This window comes from Gymnoscopelus microlampas, assembly GCF_963454915.1.
Source record: "Gymnoscopelus microlampas genome assembly, chromosome: 11".
Lineage (NCBI taxonomy): Eukaryota > Metazoa > Chordata > Actinopteri > Myctophiformes > Myctophidae > Gymnoscopelus > Gymnoscopelus microlampas.
The window spans coordinates 38,093,248-38,104,429 of NC_139948.1; the positions used below are offsets into that span (position 1 = coordinate 38,093,248).

Sequence of the window (11,182 nt, forward strand, 5' to 3'; positions counted from 1 at the left end):
CGCCACCACTAATATTGGCGCTGCGACACAAACATGACGCAAAGCTCAGCCAATCCGTGAAGCCAATGGGTTGGGTTGGCCAATCAGGGAAGTCGGTACCTCTCCCAAGTAGGCTACAGATATTCACTTTTTAGCGGCGCTAGCCGCTCTGCACCTTTAGGTATAGAGCGGTAGCCCTCTATACCTGGCTTGTGATTGGTCAAGCTTCACGTGACACGTGGCTATAAACACATTATAAACACTTATTGATGACAAAATGTATCAAAGGCGCCGCTACCTTCACACAGGTGTGATTTTTTAGGTTCTCGATAACCGTCGGTCTGACCAGATTCCCACTCGGCAGAGTCGGCACTGCACACTCCGTAGTCATCGCCAGCACACACGCACAAGTTTGAGGTCATTCAGCCCGAGTTATGCCCAGGACAGACATAGGCTACACACAGACACAGACACACAGATAGAGATTTAGTGAATGTATAGATAGATTATAACCTCATACAATCACTGTGATTGATGAATTTGGTTACAACAATGTTAATATGAGCACATGATGCATGTGACGTCTCCCACAAGTGTCAGCTTTTGAGAGAGAGAGAGAGAGAGAGAGAGAGAGAGAGAGAGAGAGAGAGAGAGAGAGAGACAGACAGACAGACAGACAGACAGACAGACAGACAGACAGACAGGCAGGCAGGCAGGCAGGCAGGCAGGCAGGCAGGCAGACAGACAGACAGACAGACAGACAGACAGACAGACAGACAGACAGACAGACAGACAGAGATTGACATAGAAGAGAGAGAGAGATGGACAGATGGACAGACAGATAGCCAGAGAGAGAAGGTGCATTGATGCTTGCTAGCTCTATCTCTCCCAACTCAACTCCTCTTACTGTATGCTTGTGACATGCTCTGGTCAATAAATAAGTGGACCTTAAACATGGAGGGAAAAAAAGGTAGACACCACACATATAGGCCTACATCATATTTCTTGACCACCAAATATAGCCTAAGCCTATCTAAAATGATGGGTTACAGTTACAATGTTTTCCCTCTATCATCACGTCATCAATGAGGATATTATTTTTGTGTGATGCCACTTTAATTCAATGAAAAAGGTGTCATAAAGTGACAAAAGGCACGCACATCCTGTCCTGCTGGGCTGGGTGCTGGATCACAAAATTCAACATGAAAAAACAACAAAGTCCGCACACCAGAATGCTGCTCCCATCGTGGGTATTTTCTTTCATTGGTAACGTTTCAAGCCGGGAGGCTCTTCCTCTGACCTTACTGTAAGGTCTGAGGAAGAGCACGGAACCCCAAATTGATACGCATTATTAGTTAGATTAATACAGAAGTATGCAATATATACTGTCATAACAGAGGAGAGTGAAGGTCAAGAGGTCCCTTGACCACTTTGTGAACCACTGATTTATATGCTTGGGATCCGAATCCACAACTTTAATCATCTTCATTTATTATTCCAACATGAGATCAGGTTGTAGCCTACTACTAGCCTATATTATTTTCAGTTTCAGCCAAAAAGGTCATATCAGTGATGTGATTTTGGTTGACCAACCATGTGGTCCCCTAAAAGTCTCCATCTAACTAAGGGTGGTGACGCACCACTGGTGAGTGATGTTTGAGAACAAGATGACACAGGCAGTAGCCTATCACACAACAAGCTCTGAAGTGTAATACACACACAGGGAAACACATAAACACAGTATTGGACAGGACCGTGGACACATGACGTGACCAGAAGATATGGAACAAGGACAAGAACAGAATGGATTAGGAATAGAACAGGCATCTTGTACCATAGGGCACAGACGTCAGTCTATCTGATAAAGTAGTTGATGGTCATCATATCACGAATATCATTATGCTAATATGCTTACATAGATGCACATGCGTGTAGCCTACTGTACTCTGTCAAGCAGATAAAGGTCATCATGACAAGTGATGGTCCTACTAGATTAAATGTAGGCCTATCTTTGGTTCAGTAAAGGACCATTGAAAACAGAGAGAAAACCAGCGAGCTATGTAGGCTACCTCACAAAAGGATCAGGCTATCATAGGCTTCAAATGAATATGTTTCCAAAGGCGATTTATTTAGATATTTGTCGTCTAACCTAATTAAAATAAACATCTAGGCGAATCAATGAACCAATAATGTGTGGTTAATGTTGGCTAATGTGAATCGAGCCAGCTGGCAGGTGTTTGTCAGTAATTGTAAATCAATGGTGCCAGGCACCGGGTGCGGTGAAATAAAACCCCATGAAGAAAAACAACAACAAATCAATTACAATCCGTAATTAAAACAAAATGTTTCATTCAACCATGAAGCAGCCACTTGCCACACACACACACACACACACACACACACACACACACACACACACACACACACACACACACACACACACACACACCGATTCACGTGATGTGAAAGGATAATAAGCGCGAGTGCGACCCTTTCGTCACGAGGCGCACTAAGCCCCACGATAAAAGAGTTATCCGCGCGCTGAGCTCGTTTCACACACTGTGGACCATGAGGTCCGGACAGCGGCTCAGAGCCAGAAGGGACAGGACCATAGAATAATACATATGGACAGGACAGGCAAGAGGGTTCCTGTCAAAGAAATATGATGATGATTCCCCAAAGGCTAGATGCTCAAATCATTACAAAGCGCTGATGAAGAAAGGGACAGGTAGGAAAGGCTATACGCGCAACAGGAAAGACAATTTTATAATATTATAGCATGTTATCCTACTTATAACCATGGATTTGAGGGCGAATTCCCGATATTTCCTGTTAATTGTCCTCTCTTTATTGCGGTCAGGCACCATAGCGTGCAGGTGGGCGCCCGTTCCCTTGGAGACAGAGGCGCACGGGGTGGATGAAATGTCCTATAAAAGGGGATGAGATGGCTGGACAGGAGGACAAGTGCAAATGAAATGGTAAGTCTAAACTATAGAACAATGTAGATAACTAGGGAATTATTGTCCAGATGCCGATGTGTGTGTGTGTGTGTGTGTGTGTGTGTGTGTGTGTGTGTGTGTGTGTGTGTGTGTGTGTATGTGTGTGTGTGTGTGTGTGTGTGTGTGTGTGTGTGTGTGTGTGTGTGTGTGTGTGTGTGTGTGTGTGTGTGTGTGTGTGTGTGTGTGTGTCTTGCTCTAACTAAAAGTTTAGAGCAAGAGAACAAGAGAGAGATTTAGAATCCGCCCAAATATTCAGAATGTGATGGGACAGTGTGTTTGAGTCGGCTGGCTGATGCAAGACAAGACAATGCCCTTTCTGTAGGCTGTAGGCTACAGCGTGAAGATACGAAGGTAGACGGAATGTCCTTGCTTGTATGGGTGGATTATTAGGTAATAGTGGGGCAAATGATCATGACGCTGCTTTGCAAGTAGCCTAGGTAGGAAATTAGATTTAATCTAGCAAGAGAGAAGGGCTTTTTTTATGTGTAGCCTATAGTAAAATGAGATAAATTGAACATAACGTTAATGGATGAATGGATGAAATAGGCCTACCTCTGTAGATTTTTCCCCTTTCACCTGTTGCTTTGCAGTTGTCAGTTTGCGCAGGCCTATTCTAGAAGTCCTCTAAAAGTCCTTCTAATTTTAACATTTTTAATTGATAGTGATGTTTTCTTTCATTTGTGACATGGTTGATCTTTCTGAAAAAAAAACATTGTGTCGTTCCTTTTCTGTATAATAATACAAATTAAAAAAGATCGGCATGCATGTGTGTGGTTTAGGGCTTTAGGCTATCTGCATTTCAGACTGACATCGCTGTGTATGACTGATTGCCATGTCCAAATGATATACTGCCAATAGACGTGGGATTGTAATATCTTGCTTGTTTAGACAGACAGAACATGGACATCTGTCATCTGCTTATGACTCACTTCTGCTCTCTGATCCTCAGCAGATGAAGCAGGACTAAATCAACAAAACAGCCAGGATGACTGAAGGTCAGGTGGATGACCAGGGTCAAGCCCCACCGACAAGGCACCGCCACAGCCACGGGGAGAGCACCCTACTGTGTAGCGGCACTGGCAGCAGTAGCGAGGTCACCCAACAGGTTCCAGAGGAAACAGAATATACCCCAGAAGAATCCAGGGTGCAGAACAGCGATTCAGAGGATCAAAACCAGGTGGAGTTTGAGAAGCAGGAGCCGGCGGCATCCTCCCACCCGCCCGCCGCTCACAGCCAACCAGTGGCCCCCGATGGAGGCTGGGGTTGGATGGTACTGGTGGCCACCATCTTAGTTATGGCTATGACACTGGCCTTCCCGTCATGCATTGGCATTTTCTACACAGAGCTGCAGAGGGAGTTCAACACCAGCAACACCAAGACATCATGGGTGCCGGCCATCATGGTTGCTGTGCAGCATGCCGGGGGTAAGGAGGACTTGGTGCTGATCCTCTGACATGACCATAGACTGTAAAAAAGAATGGACAAAGAGAGGCCATTGGTTTCTACAGACCGTATCCTGCGCAATGCAACCAGACCATTATTGGTTGGGTAGATTGTCAATCAAGAGCACACACACACACACACATACACGCGCACACACGCACACAAAAGCGCAAAGCATGTCGTGGAGAGCCAAACATTGTGGAAAAAACACATTGTCGCTACGTCCTGCTGGGAGAGTAGGCTCATGTTGAGACAAGCAGCGATGGTTGTTATTTCTGAGCCTGAGTTCAGGAACCAACTGTTCTTTTGCAGGGAAGTTTGCTTATCTTTCCCTCTGTCCTTCTCTCTGTGTTGGGGGGTCGGGGGCTAGGCCTAGGGGAATATTTCAGGAATCATAGAAATTGTCATCATGTTTTTAGTAGGAAAATGGTCTTACTTTGGTTTATAAATCATTTGTGTTTTCATATGGTCAAAGCTGATTTTGGCAGATGGCTCCAAAAACAAGACACAAAAAAAAAACCAGACATCTTGCTTATCCCTGAACACATGATCAAACAATGTAGTCATTACATTGTTTGGTCGTACAAATGGCATACATACATTATGGGCATTTTTATTCAATTAGTCTGATATGTAATCCATTTGTCCGCTGTCTGGTTTGGAAAGCTAGGAAATGTCTATTCACATGTTCTCCATATTTGGCACGAGTAGAAAGCGTTTTGTGTTTCTGAGACATCTGTATAGAAAATGGAAATTAATTGTGTTTCTTTTTTACATATAATTATTCTCTATTATAATGTGTGTCAGTGTTCAGTGCTAATGTGCTAATGCAGATGAGCTTGTGTTGTGCTAATAAGTACATTGTTCCGGTTATCAGTGGGTAAAATGCGGCTAGTGATTCTGTATTTTTGTGAATAGTCCGCTTGAAACTTTTTTTTCCTCTCCAGGTCCATTGTGCAGCATGTTAGTGGAGCGCTGGGGTTGCCGGGTAACAGTGATGGTGGGTGGGTGCCTGAGTGGATTGGGCATGGCAGTCGCATCCTTGGCCCGGACCATCAGTGAACTGTACATCACCGCGGTCATCACAGGTCATCTCACACACACACACACACACACACACACACACACACACACACACACACACACACACACACACACTAGAGCCAGACCGAGACATTTTTCATTATCAGTAATTATGCAGCCGATGTGTCACGATTTTTAACCGCTTTCAACCTTGCGTTCCTATTTTTGGCATGTCATTATACATGACAATATTTGTGGTTAAATGCTTTGCTTATGAGTTAAATGCTCTCAAATAGAAACTTTGATCAAATGTACGTTTTTCAAATTGATTCGAAAGTTTTGACAAAATATCGGTCTTTGGGAATCGGTGGTCTAGGACTCTCGCACGCACACAAGCATTTTCCTGTCTGTCATGCATGCTGAAGCCATCAACCCCTGTCTTCTCTTCCTCAGGATTAGGATTCTGCTTTACCTTCCAGGCGTCGGTCACGATCATGGGTCACTACTTTGTGCGCCGTCGGGCCTTTGCCAATGCGATGTCGTCCACCGGCACCGCTCTGGGCCTGATCACGCTGCCGCTGCTCGCCAACTTCCTGGACGGTCAGTTCGGCTGGCGAGGCAGCTTCCTTGTGCTGGGTGGCATGCTGTTAAACTGCTGTGTGTGTGGCGCGGTGATGAGGCCAGTCGGACCGTCCATAAAGCACCGCCTGGGCTCTGCTAGTACACCAATCAACCGCTGTGAGCAGCGTGCGAGAGAGGGACTGAGGCACCGCATAAGGACTGCTCTCTTTGGCTTCCTGACCTTCTTGCGCAGACATATGGCCTTTGACCTCCTGGTTGTCAACGCCCGGTACCGTGCCTATGCCTTAGGGGTGACGTGGATGATGTTGGGCTTCATAGTGCCTCTGGTCTACGTCGTGCCTTACGCCATGGAAAATAACATGACACAGAGCCGCGCCGCTCTGCTCATGTCCATCCTAGGCCTGGTCAGCATCAGCGTGCGGCCCGTGGCCGCGATGCTGTTCAGCATGCCGCGCTTCAGAGGCACCGGCCGCTTCGTGTACGTGTTTGCCGCCGCCGTTCTCGTGAACGGTCTGAGTAACTGCATCTGTGCGGCATCGCCGTCGTTCGAGGTGCTCCTGCTGTACATGGTGATCTTCGGCTTGTCCATGAGTGTCATCGGCACACTGCTCTTCACGTGCATGATGGAGACGGTGGAGATGAGCCGCTTCCACTCGGCCCTGGGGCTCATGAGCATGATGGAGAGCGTAACACTGCTTATTGGGCCACCCCTAGCAGGTACATGCACACACATACACATACACACTTGCATGCACACACACACACACACACACACGCACGCACGCACGCACGCACGCACGCACGCACGCACGCACGCGTGCACACACACATTCTTGCTAACAAACTTTTACATGGACTTACATTGACTACATACATTCCATATCGCTTTACCCTTACCTTAACCATAACTAATCTAAAAAAGTGTCCTGAAAGTTTATCTTAAGCTGCAAGCATGTGTAAATACTGTTATAGGATTAAAGGGCTTTTCACACAGCAAGCGACTGACATGCCTAGTAATTCATTTTCAATGAGAGGCGAGCGGTCAGGTAGTCCTGCCCTCCTATCTATTATGAGTCATGCTAGGCGGGCATGTGTGGGATTGGGTCGTTGGGAGGAAGGGTCACCCATAGGTCTAGCCAAGTACTTGCAGTTCCTGAGAACCTCAGAGGGAACAGCATGCCGATCACCCAACTGTAACATGGGTTGGCTTGGGTTCCTGGCACCATGGCAACTCAAATGTCATGCCAGCTGTTAGGATTGGATGTGCTGCGGTGCTAGAACAGAATGTCCTTCTCTCATGCGATCTAACATCCATCCGTTATGCAGCTAAATTGAGGGGTGGCCATAGCTGAATGGGTAGAGAGCCAGCCTGGGAAGCAGAATGTTCCAGGTTCGAGCCCGGCAATGTGTCAAGGTGTCCCAGAGCAAAACACTTAACCATGGACGGGTCCCTTGCATGGACAGGTCTATTTGGTTCCAACTGTACACTTTTTGGAGGTACAAGTCCATTCGAAGTTATGGGTTTTGGTCTGTACACTTAAATGAACACTAAGGATTTTTTTTTAACTTTGTATTTTGTTTGTTTCTTTACAGGGATCTTAGTGGACAGCACAGGCCAGTATTCCTACATTTTCTACGCCTGCAGCATTTCTGGCGTCCTCGCCGGAATCTTTCTAATGGGGTCCTTCTACATCTTGGACAGCAAAAGAGACCAGGAGGAGAAGACAAAGAAGGTGAAGCCATCAGATATTTATCAGAAGCCTTCCGTGATCCTGGCCCCCGATTGCGAGTACAGCAATGTGCCCTTACGTGAAGGACAAGCAGCAGACACAGATCATGTCACTAATGTGTGATTTAAAGTTCATATAGCACTATTTAAATGTCATCCACTGATATCTATGTTAAAACAATGTAGTAACATTCCATTTTCTGGTAGAGAGCTTGAAAAGAAATAGCCAATCTACAAGCTCACAACCATTTTTTTTGTAAAATATTAAAGCAGCACTATGTAGTTTGGGGTATCAGTGGCCACTTTGGACACAAATAACATGGCAGCCAACGTTTTTGACTTCTTTACCCGAGAGTCTGCAAGCATGTCTGGCGAGGACGCACTGTGATTGGCCAGTCTTCTCTTTGACTGGCAGATCTGCCTTGGTGCCTTGGCAAATGCGGGGATGAAACTCAGTGTCTCCCCTATACATAGTAATATAGTCAAGCCCCTAGCAGGGACCCGCCTGACTGTATACATTTATGGAAGGATGATTGCTATTGCTTAAACATGTAACTTTATGATTTTGTGGGACATACTATGCTATATAGTTGTTAAAAAGTTACATAGTGCTGCTTTAAGCATTACGCTTCCCAATACTCTGATTGTTGAATATTGCACAACAAAAGAAGAACAAATGAATGGCTGTGTCTCACTTGTTTGGCACTGAAACCTTGGTGCCTCTCCCGACTGTATCAAAGTTACTATATATTATTATTAGACAAGAATATGGAACCTTATTCATCAATTTATTAAGGTTTATTGAGATTATCTTTCAAATTTAGTTTTTAAATGGTTGATGATGATGTAGCGTTAGATAGTATTTATATTATTCTCAGGCGTATGTAAATATGCATAAATCAAACTGTGACATGACGTGCAATGAATACATTTGGTGTTGATGAATTCACTCCTGTGAGTTTAAATCTGCAATCCATAAGTTGCATGTCCTGACTCCTTAGTGTACCTGGGATTTGAACCACCAAACTCCTACCACTCTTTCGAGACACAATCTCTGCTTGGCCAGGGGAGATATTGCACTTATGAGCTTCAGACAGTATTACTTGTCAACTAGTATGTGCCCTACCCGACACCAGGGTCCAAATTCCTCAATGGAATGCAGATGTGCTAGTCAGATTGTATTGTACTCTATCATACATAGCCTACTACTGTATTGGTTAAAATAACATTTTATTCATACGGTCCGGATTGCAGCTTTAAGACACTACAGTAGGCCTACATATGATTCCAAATGTGCCAATGTAGCCTTATGTAGGCCTATTAATGATTTTTTTGTATTAATGCTGGATATGTTCAATATTTTATATAGGAGGGCGTATTTGGTCCATGGAACATTAAATAGTTTCTTTGAAATTAATGAAGAGGTCCATCGTTTATTTACTTTTCCTTATTTCTACTGCCACCTTGTGGCCCAACAGGCAGTCGTTTCAGTTATGTACAGTATGACTTGGTTATTTGGTTTAACCACAATCTAAAACATTATTAAACTTAACTTGTATTAACAAGCTCGATCAACTTAACCAAGTGAGGCTCATGCATGCTTGTGTAATGTTTGAGATAATTAATACAGACTATATAACTACAATGTATATACAGTTTAAATATAGTATTGTTTCAAAGAAACTGCCCCAGACATATAATGATATATTTTTGAGCAATGGTATTGTGACGAGAAGTGCACCTCTAATAAAGTATATCATCACCATACCTCAAGACACCCAGGCCATACAACACTTTTTTCTCAAACCTTTTCATGTAATGGATCCCCAAATTAATGTATTTGGCTGCAGACCCCCATCTGAAATATCTTTTGAAAAAAATAAATAAATAGCAGATCTTCAAGCTCACAACGTGTCACACTGCGAGCCGTGTATTAACTAATTTTCTGCCAATAACGCATATATGCGTTCTATTGAATCCATCACTTGCCTGCCAATAACGCATAAATGTGTTTTTAGAAAAAAAAGAAAAGAAAAAAAAAAGTTTTTAAATTTGACCCAAAGACCAAGGAGATATGATTTTTCGAAGATCTAGACTCCTATCCACTTCCTTGTTAACTTAAAACTTAAAAATTCTGTATCTCGGCTCCTGAGTACTTTTTTAATTTCAATGAAAAATCTCTGGCAGACAACTGAAATAATTCAGGCAGGTTAAGTGTTAAGGTTAAGGTTAAAGTGGTAAAACTGATATTGATGTTATATTAACACATTTTACTTGGGACCCCCTGGAACCCCCTCAAGGACCCCTGGGAGTCCCGGGTCCCACTTTGAGAACTAGGCTACTGATATAGACTATATCAGACATACTTCAGTTTTATTCAAAATCCAAATTTCTAATGCCCTCAACTTATTTATAGTTTTTCCGCCATGCGATTGAATATTTGGTTAATCATCATTGGTTCATTTTCTATACTGACACTGGGCTGGCCCAATCGTATATCTTACTAGGCCCCACCCAATGGCAATGGAAAAACTCCAACAAGCTTTTAACTCCCTGCAAGATGCACTCATCGCACTTAAGGCCGCACCCAATGGCAATGGAAAAACTCCAGCAAGCTTTTAACTCCCTGCAAGATGCACTCATCGCACTTAAAGTAGTCCTGAACTCAAGCAAAACTAAACTTATGCTATTTTCAAGAGCTAAAAACATAGATTATAACTGTTTACATATAGATACTTTTAGTGGATCCTCTATTGACAGAGTTACAGAATATAAATATCTGGGTATTTGTTTCGATGAAAAACTATCATTCAAACATCACATTGCTGAACTCACCACCAAATTAAGATAATTTCATGGAACACTCTACAACTCACACTAAAAATTAATGCCCCAATATCCTATGGACAATTTAATCACCTGCTCTTAAATCTCCCTACCTCAACATGTAATTGTTTTTAACTTACAAATGTTCTGTTATGGTTTATTTTGTTGTTTCTGTGTTTATACATGTTTTTTTGATTTTTGTGTATGTATGTAATCTCGTCAGCATTGCAAATGAGGGTAAACCTCAATGCTCTTTTCGAGAATAAATAAAGGTTTCAATCAAACTAGGCCCCACCCATCCCCATCTGTCCTCTCTGTAGTACATGTGTAAAATGGAAAAGAGCAGGGGTGCATGGAGAATTTGTAATTATTATTATTTTTTTTTTTTTACAAATTAAAGATTCTTTATTGTCTGTTCATTGTGTAGCACAGGAAAAATCCACCAATAAAGGCCAGCCAAAAAGGTCCAGGTGAGAAATCTGAATGGCCAATTTCCCAATCAAGGGGATTTATTTCAAAAATTCCAAACAAGTCCTCCCAATCGCTCTGCTCAACCTCCTCGTTCTCCTCAATGTCGTCTCTCTCTGCAAGGTAGTCAGAG

The 11,182-nt window shown here is 43.4% G+C and overlaps 1 protein-coding gene across 1 annotated transcript; it reads left to right on the top strand.

Moving 5' to 3' along the window:
- Nucleotides 1–2,669: 2,669 nt before the first annotated feature.
- On the top strand, nucleotides 2,670–7,926 carry slc16a5b (solute carrier family 16 member 5b). The gene is made up of 6 exons (XM_084071646.1): nucleotides 2,670–2,707; nucleotides 2,840–2,957; nucleotides 3,928–4,402; nucleotides 5,369–5,509; nucleotides 5,898–6,743; nucleotides 7,620–7,926. The coding sequence occupies exons 3-6, from the start codon at nucleotides 3,964–3,966 to the stop codon at nucleotides 7,877–7,879; spliced, it is 1,686 nt and encodes a 561-aa protein (XP_083927772.1). The 5' UTR covers nucleotides 2,670–2,707; nucleotides 2,840–2,957; nucleotides 3,928–3,963; the 3' UTR covers nucleotides 7,880–7,926.
- Nucleotides 7,927–11,182: the final 3,256 nt, after the last annotated feature.

Bases quoted from the DNA above. Each gene is read 5' to 3' on its own strand.
- slc16a5b (XM_084071646.1), top strand. From the start codon at position 3,964: ATGACTGAAGGTCAGGTGGATGACCAGGGTCAAGCCCCACCGACAAGG. The intron at 4,403-5,368 runs GTAAGGAGGACT...TTTCCTCTCCAG, and splicing joins TGCTGTGCAGCATGCCGGGG to GTCCATTGTGCAGCATGTTA. The intron at 5,510-5,897 runs GTCATCTCACAC...TCTCTTCCTCAG, and splicing joins CATCACCGCGGTCATCACAG to GATTAGGATTCTGCTTTACC.